Below are 20475 nucleotides of genomic sequence, written 5' to 3' on the forward strand. Positions count from 1 at the left end.
GTGGGGTCGGGGTCGTATGGACGTGGGAGCAGGTGGGTGTGTCTCCGGCAGCTCGGGCCACGCGCCCCTCCCTCGGCCACGTCCCCCTCCCTTACGCGCCCCGCCCTCTTCCAGGAGGTGGCCCGAGCAGGGCCGTGTCCCCACGCCGGACAGCCAAGAAATCCAAGGTGGAGCCTTATAGTCTCACGGCCCAGCAGAGCAGCCTCATCAGAGAGGACAAGAGCAATGCCAAGCTGTGGAATGAGGTGCTGGCGTCACTCAAGGACCGGCCGGCGAGCGGCAGCCCGGTAGGCACGCGCGGCTCACTCGTCGCCCTGTTTTGCGTTGATTGCGGTAAAATGTATGGAGCTTATTTACCATTTTCACCATTTTCAAGTGTACAGCTCAGTGGCACTGAGCACATTGATGTGGTTGTGCAACTGTCACCACCATCGCCACCTCCAGAACTTCCTCCTCTCCCCAAACTGAAACCCTGCCCCTGTGAAACCGTCACTCGCACCCGCTCCGCGGCCCCGGCACCCCCCTCTCCAGCCGCGGCACCCCCACTCTCCAACCGCGGCACCCCCACTCTCCAGCCGCGGCACCCCCTCTCTCCAGCCCCGGCACACCCCCTCCCCAGCCCCGGCACACCCCCTCCCCAGCCCTGGCACACCGCCTCCCCAGCCCCAGCACCCCCTGCCATCCTACGTTCTGTCTCCGTCTCCCGGGGCTGTTGGTAAGTGACCCCAAGCCTCCGAGTGCAAAGCGGCTCGCATCTCACAGCTCTGGGGCTGGGAGCCTGACGGGCCTTGCCGGGCTAAGGTTAGGGCACGGGTAGGGCGGGGCCCTCCTGGGGGCTCCAGGGGAGAACCAGATTCCTGCCTTTCCCAAGGCCAGAGGCGCCGTATCCCTCCGCTGGTGGCCGCTTCCTCCCCCTTCACAGCCACAGTGCATCCTCTTCCAGGCTCTGAGTCTCACCTTCCCCCCCTCTCTCGGGAGGACCTCGAGGTGACATCAGGCCCCTCGTCTCACCCAGGATGCTCTCCCAGCTCCAGGTCCTTCACTCAGTCCCGCCTGGCATTTCTCCTCTGCTGTGGACGGTGACGTAGTTGCACGTCTCAGGATTCAGCTGTGGCCGAGGCCATTTCAGGGGTCCCTCTACTCCCGTTTCCTTCAGGCCACATTCTTCCCAGGGCTTTGTCCCCAGCCCCCACCCCATGCTGGGACAGCACCTTGCCCCCGCCCTTCACTTGTGTCTCTTTGGTCCCCGCACTTAGCTCCAAGCAGGAGGGAGGTTGTCCTTCGAGTCATCTGCGGCTGGGCTTCTGGCGGCCCGTGTACTCAGTATGCATTGTGCCAGTGTAGACCATGCCTCAGGAGTACTTTTTTTTTTTTGGTGGGTGGGAAGACAGCGTCTTGCCTGTCATCCAGGCTGGAGTGTAGTGGCACAGACACAGGTCACTGTAGCCTTGAACTCCCAACTCCCAGGCCACGCCTATTTTTAACATTTATTTATTTTTATTATTTTTTTGAGACGTAGTTTTGCTCTCGTTGCCCGCGATGGAGTGTGCAATGGCGTGATCTCGGATCACTGCAATCTCCACCTCCCGGGTTCAAGTGAGTCTCCTGCCTCAGCCTCCTGAGTACCTGAGATTACAGGCGCCCCCCACCACGCCTGACTAATCTTGTATTTTTAGTAGAGACAGGATTTCACCATGTTGGTCAGGCTGGTCTTGAACTCCTGACCTTAGGTGATTTGCTCACCTCAGCCTCCCAAAGTACTGGGATTACAGGCATGAGCCAGCATGCCTGGTCTATTTTTTAAATTTTTTGTAGAGATGGGGTCTCACTGTGTTGCCGGGTTAGTCTTGAACACCTGGCTCAAGCGATCCTCTTGTCTTATAAGCCTTCCAAAGTTCTGGGATGACAGGCGTGAGTTGCTGCGCCCGGCCAGGAACCTCTCCTAAAGCCCTGTCTTGATTCAGTGCAGGGCATGTTTGGTGGTGCCAGCTGGTCGCATCTGGGTCCTGCCCAGCATCATCGAGGCCAGCGCCCCCTGTACCGGCTCCGCCCCATCCAACCCACCTCGCCCCTTGGGGTGTTGGGGACTTCCAGTGAGGCTCACGCCTTTTGGGCCTCTGTTTTTCTCAGAACGGGGATGATGATGGCCCCTGCCTCCTGGAGTGAAGGCTGGGGACAGGATTAGAGGACCCAGGTACATGCTCAGCAGGAAGCTGCCGATCTCTGGGAGCCCTGGTCCTGGGGTCTTTGCTGGCCTCACGCCTGCTTCCCTCTAGTTCCAGTTGTTCCTGAGTAAAGTGGAGGAGACGTTCCAGTGTATCTGCTGTCAGGAGCTGGTGTTCCGGCCCATCACCACCGTGTGCCAGCACAACGTGTGCAAGGTGAGCGGAGACAGCTGTAGGAGCCGGGTGGAAGGTTCCAGAAGGATGACCTGACCTCCCGTTCCCACATGCCCGCCCACTACAGACGGAGGCTCACTGGCTTTGCTCCGCTCACTCTGCAGCTTTTCTCGGGGCCTTGTTGACTGCTTTCTGGGAGGCCTGTATTATGACGGAGGCCTGGAACATTCTCCCCTCAGCCTTGTATGGCCAAGGGGCCAGGGTGGGAGAGGATGGGCCACAGTCTTGGCCCAAGGTCTGGAGAGGGAGGTGCACATCCCCTGGGGGGCAGGAAAGAAGGCTTCCTGGAGGAGGTGGTGTTACCGCACAGCACCCCTGGTACCTGGGACAGCAGGTGAAAAAGCCTGGGTGAGAAACCAGCAGCTGGGGCCTGTGGTGGCTCTGGGCACTGGGGCGGTGGCCTGGCCTGGGCTTTAGACTCAGGACAGGTGGTTGGTCCTAGGAGGGAAACATGATCCCAGCCGATGGTTTTTTTGTTGTTGTGGTTTTTTTTTGTTTTTTTTTTTGTTTTTTTTTTTTTTGAGACGGAGTCTGGCTCTGTCGCCCAGGCTGGAGTGCAGTGTTGCAGTCTCAGCTCACTGCAAGCTCTGCCTCCCAGGTTCACACCATTCTCCTGCCTCAGCCTCCCGAGTAGCTGGGACTACAGGCGCCTGCCACCTTGCCCGGCTAATTTTTCGTATTTGTAGTAGGGATGGGGTTTCACCATGTTAGCCAGGATGGTCTCGATCTCCTGACCTCGTGATCCACCCGCCTCGGCCTCCCAAAGTGCTGGGATTACAGATGTGAGCCACTGCACCCAGCCCCAGCTAATGGTTTTCAAAGAGATAGGTTTGGGGCCAGGACAGGGTCTCTTCCTCTCTGTGCTGTGGGCCTTGGGGCCAGATCATTCTCTGGGGTGGAGTCGTCCTGAGCGCTGCAGGGTGCTGAGCAGCATCCCTAGCCCCCACCCACTCCATGCCAGGAGCTCCCTACCTAATCGAGACAACCACAGATGTCCCCAGACACCTCCCAGTGTCCCCTGGGGGCAGAACTGCCCTGGTGGGCAGTGTGGGTCTGGGTGATGGTTTCTCTGCTGTGACCTCTGGCCAGAGCCTGCAGTCCATTGGACAGGTGTGGAAGGGACTGACCCTGCCACCCTGCAGATCTCCCCAGGCCTCTGAGTTGCCGGCCGTTTTCCTTCCAACTACAGTCCCGCAGTCCTCTCAGCCATGGGCCACTCCCCCGGGTCTCGGACTCTGTTTGCTTTCATGCCAGGAGGCAGATCAGGGAAGGTCAGGAGACAGGGTGTTCCCAGTCATGCCCATGGCATCTCTGCCTCCTTGGGTCCCACCTGCCTCGCCCTGTGGACTCAGTCCTTTCAGCTGTGTGGGCCGCCCTGAGTGCCCTGAGTGAGGTGGCAGAAGGGGTGAGAAGCCATGGTATCCTTGGGGCTGGTGGTCTGGGTCTGAGCCATCTCTCATCTCTCAGGCGTGCAGGCACTCATCCCTCCCAGCCTCAGTTGGCCACAGTGAGAAGGGACCTGGTAACACTGTCCTGGCCGCCAGGTTGTCGTGAAGGTCCTGGCTTAGCCCCTGGCAGGAAGGAAGTGCTCAGGAGGTGGGCACAGGCAGAGGACTGGCTGTGGGGGGCTCTTGGAAGAGGGAGGCCTGGGAGCCCCGTGACAGTAGGAAGGACTGTGGGGACACTGGGAAACCACCTTTCCTGTGCATTGGTGTGAAGGCGCAGAAGCGCTGAGGATGTAAAGGAAGGGGCTAACCAGCGTCACTGTGTTCCCCCAGTCTGTCCTTGCTGCTCTGTTTCAACTCGGGAAGCTCAGCATTGGAGGGGTTCTGGGAAACAGGCTGTGACCTTCCACCTTGATTTTTTTAAATTAAAAATTTGAGGCTGGCCACGGTGGCTCATGCCTGTAATCCCAGCACTTGGGGAGGCTGAGGTTGGAGGGTCACTTGAGGTCAGGAGTTTGAGACCAGCCTGACCAACATGGTGAAACCCCATCTCTACTAAAAATAAAACAAAATTAGCCACGCTTGGTGACAGGCGCTACTCGGGAGGCTGAGGTGGGAGAATCGCTTGAACCTGGGAGGTGGAGCTTGCGGTGAGCCGAGATCGTGCCATTGTACTCCAGCCTGGGAGTCAGAGTGAGACTCTGTCTCAAAAAGAAAAAAGAAAAAAAAAGAAAAAATTGAAAAAAAACATTCAGAGACAGCATCTCACTCTGTCGCCCAGGCTGGAGTGCAGTGGTGCCATCATAACTCATCACAGCCTTGAACTCTTGAACTCCTGGGCTGAAGGGATCCTCCTGCCTCAGCCTCCTGAGTAGCTGGGACTACAGGTATACACCACCATGACCAACATGATGAAACCCTGTCTCTACTAAAAATACAAAAATTAGCCAGGTGTGCTGGTAGGCGCCCGTAATCCCAGCTACTCAGGAGGCTGAGACATGAGAATCCCTTGAACCCGGGAGGTGGAGGTTGCAGTGAGCCAGGATCCACGCCACTGCACTCCAGCCTGGGCGACAGAGCGAGACTCCATCTTAAAAAAAAAAAAGCCACAGGCTGCCTGGAGCAGGTGACTGCACTGTGGTCACTGGGCCTCTACCCTTGTGTTGCCACTGCCCTCGCCCAGCTGTGTGACGACATGCTGCAGACATGTGTCCCCCGTGTAGGCGTCTGCACACCTGTGTGTGGTGTCTCACTCCTCCCTGGCATGCAGCCAGCCCGGTGGCATCTTCCCTGTTTGTCTGCTTGGGAAGTGGAGGCTCTGGGCCTCTTTGCTCTGTCTCCTCCTGGCTTTCTTCCCCAGGCACGGCTTGGTTGAGCTTGAATTTAGGAGTCTGAATCCGCTGGACTTGGTTCCTTCCTCCTTTTCCCCTTTCTTCTCATTGATGTGTATGTTTATTTTTTATTTTTTTCGAGACAAGGTCTTGCTCTGTCGCCCAGGCTGGAGTGCAGTGGTGTGATCACAGCTCACTGCAGCCTCAGCCTCCCTGGGCTCAGGTGATCCTCCCACCTCAGCCTCCGGAATAGCCACACCCGGCTAATTTTTTTTGTTTTTGTTTTTTCTTTGAGACGGAGTCTTGCCCTGTTGCCCAGGCTGGAGTGCAATGGCGTGATCTCAGCTCACTGCAACCTCCGCCTCCCGGGTTCAAGTCATTCTCTTGCCTCAGCCTCCTAAGTAGCTGGGATTACAGGCATACACCTGGCTAAATTGTGTATTTTTAGTAGAGATGGGGTTTCACCATGTTGGCCAGGCTGGTCTTGAACTCCTGACCTCAAGTGATCTGCCCCCCTCAGCCTCCCAGAGGGCTGGGATTACAGGCATGAGCCACGATGCTCGGGCTGATGTGTGCTTATTAAGCATCTACTGTATACCCTGTGCTTGGTGTTGAGAGAGAACACGGCCTCAAAGCTCAGGGAGCATCTGCCCTGTTGGACATAAGATAAGCACGTTAGTAAATAAGATGGCTCCACAGGTGGAAGGAGAGGTGCCGTCGTGAAGGCAGATGGGGCGAGGTGATGGGACTGCCTCTGATACTCTAGGGCGGTGTCAGGGAAGGCCCCATAGGAGAGGTGACTTGAGCTGAGCTGTGAGTGATGAGAGCCAGGGGGCCGAGCTATTAAGTGGCATGACCTGCAGGGACAAAAGCCTGGAGGCCGGGTGAGCTTGGAATCTTAGAGCGCCCCCAAGGAGACCAGGCTGGTGATGGGCGGCAGGTGGAAAGTGAGAAACCCCGCCTCTACCAAGAATACAAAAAATTAGCTGGGCGTGGTGAGGGGCACCTGTAGTCCCAGCTACTCGGGAGGCCGAGGCAGGAGAATGGCAGGAGACTGAAGGTCAGGAGGGGTCCTCTGGACCTGGTGAGACTGTCCTTGCAGCGCCGGGACAGGTGGCCAGGAGCAAACCTGATGGCATGGATGGCGCTTCTCATGGATCCGCTGTGTCTTACAGGACTGCCTGGACAGATCGTTCCGGGCACAGGTGTTCAGCTGCCCCGCCTGCCGCTACGACTTGGGCCGGAGCTACACCATGCAGGTGAACCAGCCTCTGCAGACGGTCCTCAACCAGCTCTTCCCCGGCTACGGCAACGGCCGGTGATCTCCAAGCACTTCTCGACAGGCATTTTGCTGAAAATGTGTCGGAGGGTTCGTTCATCGGCCCTGATTTTGTTCTTAGCGGGCTTAACTTAAACAGGTAGTGTTTCCTCTGTTCCCTAAAAAGGTTTGTCTTCCTTTTTTTTTTTTTTTATTTTTATTTTTCAAATCTATACATTTTCAGGAATTTATGTATTCTGGCTAAAAGTTGGACTTCTCAGTATTGTGTTTAGTTCTTTGAAAACATAAAAGCCTACAATTTCTCGACAAAACAGTGTAAGATTTTTTAAAGATGGAATCAGAAACTACGTGGCGTGGAGGCTGTTGATGTTTCTGGTGTCAAGTTCTCAGAAGTTGCTGCCACCAACTCTTGAAGAAGGCGAAGGGATCAGTCCTTCTCTCGGGTTCTGGCCCCCAAGGTCAGAGCAAGCATCTTCCTGACAGCATTTTGTCATCTAAAGTCCAGCGAGATGGTTCCCCGTGGCAGCCCGTGGCGTGGCGTGGCTCAGCTGTCTGTGGAAGTTGTCGCAAGGAAAAGAGGAGACATCTCGGGCCCAGTTGAAACCTTTGTCTCAAAGCCATCCCCCGCCAGACTGCTTAGCGTCTGAGATCTGCGTGAAAAGTCCTCTGCCCACAAAAGCAGGGAGCTGGGGCCATGCAGAAATGGCCTCAAGGGGACTCTGCTCCACGTGGGCCAGATGTGTGGCTGACACTGTCTGATGAAGGCGGCCATGGACGGATGCCAGCACACGAAGTCACGCCCAAGTGCCTTTGGTTCGTTCCTTCTTTCTAAAGACGACAGTCTTTGTTGTTAGCACTGAATTATTGAAAATGCCAACCAGATTCTAGAAACTGCGGTCATCCAGTTCTTCCTGACACCGGATGGGTGCTTGGGAACAGTTTGAGCCTTACAGATCATTGAAATTCAATTTTTTAACTTGGCAAGTGAGAACTTACAAGAGGATTTTTTTGTTGTTTTTTTTGTTTTTTTTCTATGAACACATTTTCTAAATGAATTTTTTTTGTAGTTACTGTATATGTACCAAGAAAGATATAACATTAGAGTTTGGTTGTTGTTTTTGTTTTTGTATTTTTTTTTTGAAAGGTTTTGTTAATTTTTCTAATTTTACCAAAGTTTGCAGCCTATACCTCAATAGAACAGGGATATTTTAAATCACATACCTACAGACAAACTGGAGCAATGTTATTTTTAAAGGATTTTTTTTTCACCTCCTTATTCTTAGATTATTAATGTATTAGGGAAGAATGAGACAATTTTGTGTAGGCTTTTTCTAAAGTCCAATATTCTTTGTCCAGATTTTAGATTCTCAGAATAAATGTTTTTCACAGATAGACTTGATTGTGTCTTCCTATTTGCAAACTGCCTTTGGAGCTTTCTGTGCACTTTTGTGCATTTTACAAAAATCCCAGGAGAAACATGAGGCAGGTGGCTTCAACCCCACTTTACAGTTGAGAAAACTGAGACCCAGGAGATGACGGTGATGGGCTGAGGTTCTAACAGCAGCCTAGGAGGTGCTGGGCTGTTAATTTTGCAGCCTTGAGTGCAGGGGTCAGCAAACCACAGCCAATGGGGCCCAAGTCAGGACACTGCCTGTCTTTGTAAATAAAGTTTTATTGACACCACCACACCCATTTCTTTATGTATATAGTGGCGTTTGCGCTACCATCAGCAGAACTGAGTAGGTGCAGCAGAAACCAACTGGACCACAAAGCTGAAAAATACTCACTGGCCAGCAAAGCTTGCTGGTCCCTTCTCTTGGGAGGATCACTTGAGTGTGTAGGAGTTTGAGACCAGCCTGTAGAACCCAACTTTACAAATAAAAATATTAGCCAGGTGTGGTGGTGTGTTTCTGTAGTCCCCGCTACTCAGGAGGTTGAGGCAGGAGGCTGATTGCTTGAGTCCTGGAGCTAGAGGCTGCAGTGAACTGTGATTGCACCACTGTACTCCAGCCTGGGTAACAGAATGAGATGCTGTCTTTAAAAACGTAAAAAAAAAACAAAAAACAAAAAATCTCGGATGGTAAAGGGGCTGCATCTTGCAGATTAATTAATTCACACTAACGTATTACTGGTGCCTTTTATTGATGGTTAAGTAACCATATGGGCAGATTTATTTTGTTTTTGAGACGGTCTTGCCCTGTTGTCCAGGCTGGAGTGCAGTGGTGTGATCACAGCTAATCGCAGCCTCCAACTCCTGGGCTCAAGTGATCCTCCCATCTCAGTCTCCCGAGTAGCTGGTGCCACAGGCATGCAGCACCATGATTGGCAAATTTAATTTTTTTTTTTTGTAGAGATGGGGGTCTCATGTTGCCCAGGCTGGTCTCCAACTCCCGTGATTAGGCGATCCTCCCATCTCAGCCTCCCAGAGTGCTGGGATTACAGACATGAGCCACCACGTGTAGTCGTAAGGGGTTTCCTTACGAGTGGTGAAAATGTTCTCAAATTGATGGTTGCACATGTCTGTGGATATACTAAAATCCACAGAATTGTACACTTTAAATGGGTGAATTGTATGGTATGTGGATTATACCAGAAATAAGTGTGAACATGAAAATAGGAAAGTACTTGAAGGAAACTCCATAAATGTCCCCGGTGGGCCCTTCCTAGAAAACACTAAAGTGGGTTCATTGTTGAGAGTGTTGCCTTCTCTTTGATTTTTCTCTCACTTTAAAGAACAACGTCATGTTTAAAAAATGAGCAAAACCCAGAAAAATATTTGTGGAACTGTTTTGCCACCAACTCTAATGTTGTGCATCATATTTCTTTCCTGGTTCACTTTAAAAACTTCCTTGTGGCCGGGCGCGGTGGCTCAAGCCTGTAATCCCAGCACTTTGGGAGGTCGAGATGGGCAGATCACGAGGTCAGTAGATGGAGACCATCCTGGCTCACACGATGAAACCCCGCCTCTACCAAGAATACAAAAAATTAGCTGGGCGTGGTGAGGGGCACCTGTAGTCCCAGCTACTCGGGAGGCCGAGGCAGGAGAATGGCATGAACCCAGGAGGCGGAGGTTGCAGTGAGCCGAGATTGTGCCACTGCACTCCAGCCTGGGCGACAGAGTGAGACTCTATCTCAAAAAAAGTCTTTTTGATTCAAGATCTCACTTTGCCACCCAGGCTGGAGTACAGTGGTGGTGTCCTCATAGCTCACTGCGGCCTCAAACTCCCATGCTCAAGCAATCATCCTGCCTCAGCCTCCTGAGTAACTGGGACTACTACAGGTGCAAACCGCCATGCCTGCCTACATATATATATATATATTTGATATATGTATAATATATATTTGATATAATATGTATAATATGTATATTTTGATATATATATATATATTTTAGTAGCGAGAAGTCTCACTATGTTGCCCAGGCTGGTCTGGAACTCCTGGCCTCAAGCCATCTTCCTGTCTCCCAAAGTACTGGGATTACAGGTGTGAGCTGCCATGCCTACCCTAAAAATCTTGAACAGCTCTTACTGAGATAATAGTTCAGGTAATATAAAGGTCACCCTTTTAAAGTGTACAGTTCAGTGGTTTCATTTTACTGTGTGTTTTTTTTTTTTTTTTGAGACGGAGTCTTGCTCTGTCGCCCAGCCTAGAGTACAGTGGCACAATCTCGGCTCACTGTAACCTCTGCCTCCTGGGTTCATGCCATTCTCCTACCACAGCCTCCCGAGTAGCTGGGACTATAGGCGCTCACCACTATGCCTGGCTAATTTTTTGTATTCTTTAGTAGAGATGGGGTTTCCACTGTGTTAGACAGGATGGTCTCGATCTCCTGACCTCGTAATCCATCCACCTCGGCCTCCTAAAGTGCTGGGATTACGGGCGTGAGCCACTGCGCCTGGCCCTGTGTTGTTTTTGAGACAGTCTCGCTCTGTCACCCAGGCTGGAGTGCCGTGGCTAGATCTCTGCTTACTGCAACCTCCCCCTCCCAGGTTCAAGCGATTCTTCTGCCTCAGCCTCCCAAGTAGCTGGGATTGCAGGTGTGCACCACCATGCCCGGCTAATTTTCATATTTTTAGTAGAGATGGGATTTCACCAGATTGGTCAGGCTGGTCTCGAACTCCCGACCTCAGGTGATCCACCTGCCTCAGCCTCCCAATGTGTAGGGATTACAGGCGTGAGCCACCATACCTGGCCAGCTCAGTGGTTTTAGTGTAGTCAATACAGTTACGCAGCCATCACCACCATCTAATTACAGAACTTTTCCATCCACACAAAAAGAAACCTTGCACCCTTTTGCAGTCACGCCCTGTGTCCCTCCCCCAGCCCCTGCCAGCCACGAATCCTCTTTCTGTCCTTATGGATTTGCCTGCCCTGGACATTTCATATAAATGGAATTATACAGTATTCTTTTGTGTCTGGCCTCTGTCACTAAGCATGGAATTTTCAAGGTTCATCTATTGTAGCCTGTGTCAGAGCTTTATTCCTTTTCATGGCTGAGTAATATTCCACTGTATAGATGGGCCACCTTTCTATAATCCCCGTTTGACTTGTTTTAAAGACCTAGTCTTGCTCTGTTGCCCAGGCTGGAGTGCAGTGGCACAATCTTGGCTCACCGCAACCTCCACCTCCTGGGTTCAAGCGATTCTCCTGCCTCAGGTTCCCGAGTAGTTGGGATTACAGGTGTGCACCACCGTGCCTGGCTAATTTTTTGTATTTTTGGTAGAGACAGGGTCTCGAACTCCTGACCTCAAGTGATCTGCCGTCCTTGGCCTCCCAAAGTGCTGGGATTACAGGCGTGAGCCACTGCACCTGGCCTGTATTGTTTTCTATTTTTAAGAGACAAAGTCTCACTTTGTCACCCAGGCTGGAGTACAGTGGCATGATCATAGGTCACTGCAGCCTCAACCTTTTGGGCTCAAGAGATCCTCCCACCTCTGCCTCCTAAAGTGCTGAGATTACAGTCATGAGCCCCATCTGTCTCTCTCTTTTTTTTTTTTTTTTTTTTAAAGGCAGTCTCTGTGGCCCAGGCTGGAGTGCAGTGGTACAATCTCAGCTCACTGCAGCTTCCTCCTCCTGGATTCAAGTGATTCTTGGGCTTCCCCTCCCCCGCTCGAGTATTTGGGACTACTGGCATGCACCACCACACCTGGCCAATTTTTGTACTTTTTGTAGAGACAGGGTTTTGCCATGTTGGCCAGGCTGGTCTCCAACTCCCGGGCTCAAGTGATCCTCCTGCCTCAGCCTCCCAAAGTGCTGGGATTACAGCCACTGCACCCGGCCTCCCATTTCAATTTGTTAATGCAGCAGACCAACCCATAGGAGGGAGGGAAATCTATTAAAGCATTGAACATTTCTGCGCTCCACACCTTGCCCGTCTAGAAAGATTGATGGAGACCAGTCGGAAATTGAGCACTGGGCCTGCTAATTGGGGATTCCTTGATGTCTGAAAGCCAAGTGAAGCCTCCTGCTCTTGTTTAGGGGGAGGTCCCCAAGCATTCCCTGCCCCCGTCCTTTGTGAGATTTGCATCTGACTGCAAAGAATGGAAGAAAATGAGGGCAATTAGGTGAGTGTTCCCTAAATTAATCTGTCCATTAAAATATTCTAAAGAGCATTTCCTTCCTTTTCAGAGGATGAAGACTTTTTTTTTTTTTTTTTTTTTTTTTTTTTTTTTTTTTTTTTGAGACGGAGTCTCGCTCTGTCGCCCGGGCTGTAGTGCAGTGGCCAGATCTCAGCTCACTGCAAGCTCCGCCTCCCGGGTTCACGCCATTCTCCTGCCTCAGCCTCCCGAGTAGCTGGGACTACAGGCGCCCGCCACCTCGCCCGGCTAGTTTTTTGTATTTTTTAGTAGAGACAGGGTTTCACCGTGTTAGCCAGGATGGTCTCGATCTCCTGACCTCGTGATCCGCCCGTCTCGGCCTCCCAAAGTGCTGGGATTACAGGCTTGAGCCACCGTGCCCAGCCAAGACTTCTTATCTGACAGCAATTCTAGTGTGTTTTTAACATTTTAATCTGCAAGGTTTCTAAAACTTGGAAAGAATCGGATGGTGAACCCTCAAGGGGACCCACCACCTAGATTCTATGATTGTTAGTGTTAAGTGTTTCTCATAATAGATGGCATTAAAACTTTGTCTACGCAAAATAAAGTGGAGAACCCATTTGGGTGACTTGGTTAAAAATATTTGTAATGGCCGGGCGCGGTGGCTCAAGCCTGTATGTAATCCCAGCACTTTGGGAGGCCGAGATGGGTGGATCACGAGGTCAGGAGATCGAGATCATCCTGGCTAACACGGTGAAACCCCGTCTCTACTTAAAAAAATACAAAAAAACTAGCCGGGCGAGGTGGCGGGCGCCTGTAGTCCCAGCTACTCGGGAGGCTGAGGCAGGAGAATGGCGTGAACCCGGGAGGCGGAGCTTGCAGTGAGCTGAGATCCGGCCACTGCACTCCAGCCTGGGCGATAGAGAGAGACTCCGTCTCAAAAAAAAAAAAAAAAAAAAAAAAAAAAAAAATTTGTATTGTTTGTGAAATCTAAACACCCCCACTGTCTTACAGAATATACTTGGAAGTAGAACAAAAAGCCCTATGTATGTGGGGTGGGGGACTCCTCTGCATGACTGCACTTTTTTTTTTTTTTGAGACAGGGCCTCATTCTGTCGCCCAGGAGTGCAGTGGTGTGATCATGGCTCACTGCAGCCTCGACTTTCCGGGCTCAAGTGATCCTCCTCAGCCCCCAAAGTAGCTGGGACCACAGGCATGTGCCCCCCCAATCAACTCATTTTTAAAATTTTTAGTAGCGAAGAGGTCTCGCTATGTTGCCCAGGCTGGCCTGAAACTTCTGGGATCAAGTGATCCTCCCACCTTGGCTTCCCAAAGGGCTGGGATTACAGGTGTAAGCCACTACACCCAGCCTGTCTTTTAATTTTATTTTTACTTTTTATTTTGAGACGGAGTTTGACTCTGTCACCCAGGCTGGAGTGCAGTGGTATAATCAATGGCTCACTGCAGCCTCCACCTCCTTGGGCTCAGGTGATCCTTTCGCCTCAGCCCCCGAATAGCTGGGATTATAGGCATGTGTCACCACCCCCAGAGACTTTTTGCATTTTTTTTTTTTTTTTGGTAGAGATGGGGTCTTGTTATATTGCCCAGCCTGTTCTCGAACTCCTGGGCTCAAGTCATCTGCCTGCCTCAGCCTTCCAAAGTGCTGTGATTCCAGGCATGAACTAAAATTAAATCTTAACTCCATGTGGAATATAGGAATATGGTCCCACAGGAATTTAAAACACCCAGAGCTGCTTAAATTCTCCCTTGACTTCTCTTTTTACCAGCATGCAACTTTCCTTCTCTCCCCAAGGATTAAGTTAGTTTCTTCAGGTTAGGAGTACCATTTTCTGTGTATTGACAGGCTTGTGTGCTCTTAAAAACCTCGTACCGGTTTCTGTGTGTGTTTCCATATACATTTTATTGAGTACAGGATTCTGGACCACTGCCCCTAGATCAGTGGTTGGGAGATATTTCATGATTGCATGCAGATCGGCCTCCTTTTCTTTCTTTTTTTTTTTTTTTTTTTGAGACGGAGTCTCGCTCTGTCGTCCAGGCTGGAGTGCAGTAGCCGGATCTCAGCTCACTGCAAGCTCTGCCTCCCAGGTTTACGCCATTCTCCTGCTTCAGCCTCCCGAGTAGCTGGGACTACAGGCGCCCACCACCTCGCCCGGCTAGTTTTTTGTATTTTTTAGTAGAGAGGGGGTTTCACCGTGTTAGCCAGGATGGTCTTGATCTCCTGACGTCGTGATCCACCCGTCTCGGCCTCCCAAAGTGCTGGGATTACAGGCTTGAGCCACCACGACCGGCCGATCGGCCTCCTTTTCTTTTCTTTCTTTCTTTTTTTTTTTTTGAGACAAGTCTCACACTGTTGCCCAGGCTGAAGTGCAGTGATGTCGGCTCACTGCAACCTCCACCTCAGCCTCTGGAGCAGCTGGGATTACAGGCATGCGCCACCATGCCTGGCTAGTTTTGTATTTTTCAGTAGAGACAGGGTTTTGTCCTTTTCGCCAGGCTGGTCTCGAACTCCTGACCTCAGGTGATGCACCTAACTCTTGTCTCCCAAAGTGCTGTGATTACAGGTGTGAGCCACCACGCCTGAGCCACAGCTCAGGGCCTGGCCTCCTTTTCAATTGCTACATAGTAAGTATTCCAGAGTACTGATTGCTATTAAGTTACTTCTCTAATCCCCCACTGATGATATTTAGGGCAAAATATTGGAAACAGTTGCAGACAGCCCTGCTGCCGGCATTCTTGAATTGTGTAAGCTCCAGACCTTTTATTTCGGTACATCACCTCCAGGAAGAACTGCTGGCTGGGTTATAGGGTGGATGCACTTAGAATGTTGTTAGAAAATGTCAAATTGTCCAATTTACACTCCTGCCCGTCCAAATGGGGGCATGCCAACGCCTCTGCGTGGCCCAGTACACAATGCTCATTTTGTGAAGTCACAGGGTCAAATCTTTCTCCGTGCCTCATCCCACTTAATCCTTGCAACATTCTCAAAGGCGGGTAGACGGGGTGTGGCTACTAGCATCATATCCTTGCACAGTTGGAAACTGAGACTCAGCGAGGTTACTTTGCTGGAGGCCAACCACAGTGAGGCATGGGGCCCGGCTGAGCTTTGAACCCAGGTCAGAAAGGACCAAAGCTCATTCTCTGCCATTTTAGGGAACTTGGGGAGAGGGACCCTAACTTTATTCGGAAGGCCTTGTCCCTTGGCAAAGGTTTGTTGATTGTGATGGAAATAGACCTGTGGGGGCGGGGTGGAGGCTCTTGCTGCTTTACTCTCTGTTTCTCCTGTTTTCAGTTCTCCTCCTTTGTAAAACGGATCGCTACGTCTTCTAGCTTGGAACTTTGCAAATGGGGGAACGCTACGCCCACATTCCGGCCACGGGTTTCGAACCTGCAGCCTGCACGTTCCCGGCCGGTGTTGATGCTGTGCTGGGTCTCACGTACTCAGCCGCCGCCTGATAACCAGGGCGGGGCCCGGAGCGTGCGGGCAGTGATTGGCACCCTCCCCAGCCTGTCCGCGCCTCGGGCTGGCCCCGCAAGCCAATACTTGCTACTCTCTGTGCGGTCGTCGGGCGGGCCCTGAGGCTCCCTTGTCAATCCGAGGCCCAGCTGCCGTCGGGTTGGTCGCGGCGGCCTTGGCTGGCGTGCGCCCCCTCCAATGAGAACGGAGCCGGTCAGCGGGCACGTGGGTGGGCGCCGGCGTGTCCCCGCCGGGCTGCCAATGAAGAGGCGAGGCCGGCGTTTGTCCCCGCCCAATCGCGAAGCGCGGTGGGCGGGCCGTGCGGTGTTGATGGGCCCGGCGGAGGGGAGGGGCGGAGCTGTCAGCGCGGGCCAATGGGCACTCGGGCGTGAGTCAGACAGCCAATGGCAGTCGGGGCGGAGCTGGCGCGCGGCCTTATAAGCCCCCCCTTGCGAGCGCTCGCTGAGGGCCCGGTCGCCAGCAACCAAGCGGGGCCCGGCCCGAGCGGGCCCTGGGGGTGCGACGCCGAGGGCTGGGGAGCGCGCGCCGCTGCTCCCGAACTGGGCCGCGCACGCCGCCTCAGGTGAGCCCACGGGGAGGCCGCCCGGCCGTGTCCGAGCGCGGACCCCGCCGCCATGGCCGCCCCCGCGTCGCGGCTCGGGGCTGCGGACGCGCCCGGGACTCGAGGCCCAGGCCTCGGGCGCGGCCTGCTCGGGCCGGGCCTCGCGCTTTGTCCGGGCCGGCGGGGCGGTTGGGGGCGTTAACCGCCCGGCCGGAGGGCGCCTGCTGGTTTTCGGGCGGGGGCGGTGGGGCCGGACAATGGCGGGGCGCGCCCAGGGGCGGGAGCGGGGGCCCTTTCCTGGGCCGGGGGCGCGCGGGGGCTAGGCGCAGACGGTCCTGGCGCCCCGCACAAAAGATGACAGCGTGGGTGGCCCCGGCTGGGCCCTTTTATCGCCCAGGACAACCCTCAGCCTATTATTATTATTATTATTTAAAGAAAGCAAGAAAAAGAAAAAAGACCCCAGTACCTGGGTAACCCCCGCCTGCGTTTCTGGTCCTTTGGGCGCCAGAGGGGCTAAGGGGAAGCTCTCCAGCTGGACACTCAGGGATGCCCCTTAAATGCCTATCATTGCTCCTGCGCTGCCCCCACCCCCGGTCAACCTGCTGTGCCTTGGTGGCTTCCAAACTTGCCCCCTGTACGTACCCGAAACCCCACCCCCCCATAAGCATATGCAATCTGGATTTTAGAAAAAAAACGTCTTGCTATGCAACGGCAGCCTCCACGAGTCTCCCCGTCCCTCCCCCTTCCAGCCTGATCGCCATCTCGAACGAAGCCCCTGCTCTAGAGAAAGGAATTGAGGAGTTGCTTCCGCCGAGACCCCTTTTCTGTGTTCCCCGTGGACATCCCCGTGGGAGCTGGGGACGGACTCGCTCTGAAATCTGCTTGACTTGGGGTCTGCCAGGGCCCAGGTCTGCGCTCAGTGGTGGCCTTGACAATCAGACAGGACCAGGTCTCTGTCCACCTGGGCACGGTGGGAGGTTTTTTAGAGGCATGTTTTCCGCCCCTGGGGGCAGTGGAGGCATGGACTGCTTTTGGGTGCATCCCATCTGTTTGCTTGGGGGAGGATGCTTGTGTTTTAATAATTCAGCAGCACCTTGTGGGGAAGTGTTCCCTGAGTTGTGAAACTAGTGAGAAGGTGGTTCAGCTCCGTGGAGCCCAGTGATCATGTCATATGTGAAGAGCGTCTTTTTCCATGTGTTTCTGGCTGGGGCATGTATTCAGCAAGTTGCTTTGGGTCCCACCGGGTGCCTGCACTGTCTTGGGATCTCTGGATACTGGGCTGCATTCAAGGGATCGGTGCCCTGCCCCACCCCTCTGCCTCAATGGCCATTTATCAGAATCTCCCCGGGCTGGAGAATGCTCCTAAAAACAGCACCAGTCCTAAAGCAGGCTCATTAGACGACTCCTATGGGCTTTTATCACTGCCGTTCGAGAGCTAATGACTCCCCTAATGCCCCAATAATAGCTTCCTTATGAGCCACCAGGAGGGTTTGTCAACACACGGGGTCAGCCTTCTCTTGCAGCCCCTGCTGACGCAGTGGGCAGCCTCTCTCCTCTTTGCAGTTTATGTTTGGAAATCCTGAAGGTCGGAGTGTAAAGCCGTGGTAGAGTCAACTTCTGTCTGAGCCGAGGATTTCTGGGACTTGCCAGCCTCGTCTCCGTGTGTCTGATTGGACACCTGGCAGGTCTCGGCGCTCCCCCTCCTTGAGCCGGCAACACCAGGATGGGTCACACCGTCCTGGCCTAGAGGAGGTCACCGCTGGGGAGGAAAAGGGGGTGACGGAGATTCTGCCGCACAGATGGGTGTTTGTGTGCAGGCTGTTTTGGTGGAAGCGTGTACTGTGTCAGGAGCTGCGGGTGCCTGCCTGTGCACGTGTGTGTTTAGTTGCTGAGACTTGAAATATATATGTGGTGGTAACAGTCGGTTTCCTCGCATTTTCTAACCCTTTCCTCTTTGGGGAGGGAGCTGCTAACAAGATGTTAACTACTGGTGCTTAAAGGTATAACTGATCAGCCACCGCACAGCACCCCGCCTGGCCTTTGTTGTACTTTTCTGTCTCGTGGAAGAGACCCTTCTTCAGCCTCCTGCCCCGTCTTCAGTCCCTGTCCGTCCTGCAGGAGCCCTCTGGGGTGGTCAGGGGTCGCCGCCTGTGTCCTTCTTTCCCACCTGACCACTCTGCCTGTGCTTTAATTCCTAATTGCTCTGTCTCCTCTGCTGGTTTCCTGCCCCTGTTTGTCCTATGCCCCACCCACTCCCCGATGAGCTGGGGAGGAGCCTCAGCTCCAGGGAAGCCATCTGTCCTCGGTTCCATCTGACACCTGTGGGGACGGGCCTTGCGGTCATGCGTTCACCTGGTCTGGGACTGCTGGGTTTTGAGTGCCGAGTGCCATGCCGGGACAGGTTGGGAGGAGTCCCTGGCTCCTGTGGGTTTAGAGTGTGGTGGGGGAAAGGGTGAGCTGGCTGCCCAGGGCCTGGTCACAGCTGGAATGGTGGTGTGCAGTCCGCTGCCCTCGGGCCCAGCTTGGGGAGCAGGCAGGACGAGGCAAGGCTGTTGAGGGCCTGAGGTGCATTTGTAGGTGGCTTTGTTCCCTGGATCAGGGAGCAGAATTGGGGGTTCAGAGCTGGGTGACCTTGAGCCAGTCACTTGCTCAGTAACAAAGCAGGTCAGGGGGCACCAAACCTTTCTGAGCCCACTGGACGGGAGGGGATGGAGAGCAGATGAATGGGGTGGGGGCTGGCGGGGGACTCCGCAAGCCTACGCTGGTCACCACCATGACAGATCGGCCGTCCTCATCCACAGCTTCATGCTGGGCTCCTGGCTCAGTTCCAGGGACCTGCCATGAGGCAGCTTGATGGGGCCTTCAGATGCCACAGCGCTCCCCCTTCCTGCCCCAGGAGCCTCTGCTCCTGGCTTAGGATACCGGACAGGAGAGCAGGGTCCCAGCCTGGGCTCTGTTCTCATCTGGTGGTCTTGGCGACATCTCTGGGTCTCTGCCCTCGGTCCCATGCCCCACACAGGCTTCAGAGTTGGAGAGACCTGGATTCAGATTCCTCCTCTGAGGCGGTCACTTCCCCTCTCTGGGCCTTGCTTTCTTCATCTGTAAAATGGGTGTATTGGGAACACCTCCCTCCCAGGTGGTTGTGAGGATCAAAGTGGGTAAAAGACACTGAAGCTTGCAGGGCGCCAGGAGCTCTGAGTTCAGAGCCGGTTTATTACATGGCAGGACCCTGCTGCCCCATTGGGGTCTCCCCACCTCTGCCCTGTCCACGTTCTGGGCTGGGACATTCTGTGGTGGGGCTGTCCTGGGCACTGTAGGGTGGGTGTGGGCAATATCCATGACCACCACCCACCAGATACTAGTAGCACAGTGTTCCCTAAGCTGTAGCAACCAAAAATGCCCCCTGGAAAGCACTGTCACCCCCCCCAGTGAGAACCTTGGACTTGGCCTTCAGCCCTGCAGCAGCTCATGGTGTGCTGTGACTGTGATGGGCCTCAGCTCCCTTTCTCTCCTCCCCACTCACCCTTTAGCAGTGAGTGACTCCTATTTGCAAACTGTGTCCCGGCCACACTCCTCACCTGGTTGTTCAGGTTCTCCGCGACTGTCTTTCTGCCCTTCCAGGGTGGCAGCTTCCACCTGAGAGGAGAGGAGTCCCCCACAGGGTCCCCGCACTCCGTGCATCTGGCCTCTGAGCTCTGGCAGGTCCTTGCCCAGGCTTGCTTGGCTGCCCCCAGAGGTGGTACTTCCATACCCTCCCAGTCACCATAGCCCTGACCTGTCGATTTGCCGGACGGTTTTCTTTAAATCCATTTTAGAATGATGCACCTCTTTGATCTTGGCCTCTTCCTGAACAGTAATGTCCCCAAAGTTGTGGGACCTTAATGTACTAGTTGCACATACTTTTATGTATGTATGTATGTATGCCTGTATGCATGTATGTATGTTCGCATGCATGTATGTATGTGTGTATGTATGTATGTATTTTGAGACAGAATCTCGCTCTGTCACCCAGGCTGGAGTGCAGTGGCTCAATCTTAGCTCACTGCAAGCTCCGCCTCCCGGGTTCAAGTGATTCTCCAGCCTCAGCCTCCCCAGTAGCTGGGATTACAGGCGCCTGCCACCATGCCCGGCTAACTTTTGTATTTTTAGTAGACACAGGATTTCACCATGTTGGCCAGGCTGGTCTCAAACTCCTGACCTCCAGTGATCCGCCTGCTTCAGCCTCCCAAAGTGCTGGGACTACAGGTGTGAGCTACTATGCTTGGCCAAGTTGCACATACTTTTACTAACCGTGTTCAAATGAGCTTAACCTCTATATTTGAAAAAAGGAAATGTGTATCTTCCCAAATATTGAAGCGGGAGTGGATTGACAAATTGATGTTTTTTGGTTTTTGGATGAATTGATTTTCAAGCTCACTCCCTGCGTGACTTGGCCTGTTCTAGGATG

General features: G+C 53.4%; 2 protein-coding genes across 9 annotated transcripts in view; both read left to right on the forward strand.

Moving 5' to 3' along the window:
* Positions 1 to 7848, forward strand: part of UHRF1 (ubiquitin like with PHD and ring finger domains 1) — a 54875-nt gene extending 47027 nt beyond the window's left edge. For all 3 annotated transcript variants that reach the window (XM_030936623.1, XM_010367224.2, XM_030936624.1), the window contains 3 exons: positions 115 to 287; positions 2277 to 2381; positions 6351 to 7848. In XM_030936623.1, the coding sequence (XP_030792483.1) occupies positions 115 to 287; positions 2277 to 2381; positions 6351 to 6497 (425 nt within the window). In that variant the 3' untranslated portion in view covers positions 6498 to 7848. The remainder of the gene's footprint in view (positions 1 to 114; positions 288 to 2276; positions 2382 to 6350) is intronic.
* Positions 7849 to 15931: 8083 nt separating this feature from the next.
* The window catches only part of KDM4B (lysine demethylase 4B), a 189060-nt gene continuing 184516 nt past the window's right edge, over positions 15932 to 20475 (forward strand). For all 6 annotated transcript variants that reach the window (XM_030936513.1, XM_030936514.1, XM_030936515.1 and 3 more), the window contains exon 1: positions 15932 to 16049. The gene's annotated coding sequence lies outside the window, so the exon portion shown is untranslated. The remainder of the gene's footprint in view (positions 16050 to 20475) is intronic.

This window comes from Rhinopithecus roxellana, chromosome 8, assembly GCF_007565055.1.
Source record: "Rhinopithecus roxellana isolate Shanxi Qingling chromosome 8, ASM756505v1, whole genome shotgun sequence".
Classification (NCBI taxonomy): domain Eukaryota; kingdom Metazoa; phylum Chordata; class Mammalia; order Primates; family Cercopithecidae; genus Rhinopithecus; species Rhinopithecus roxellana.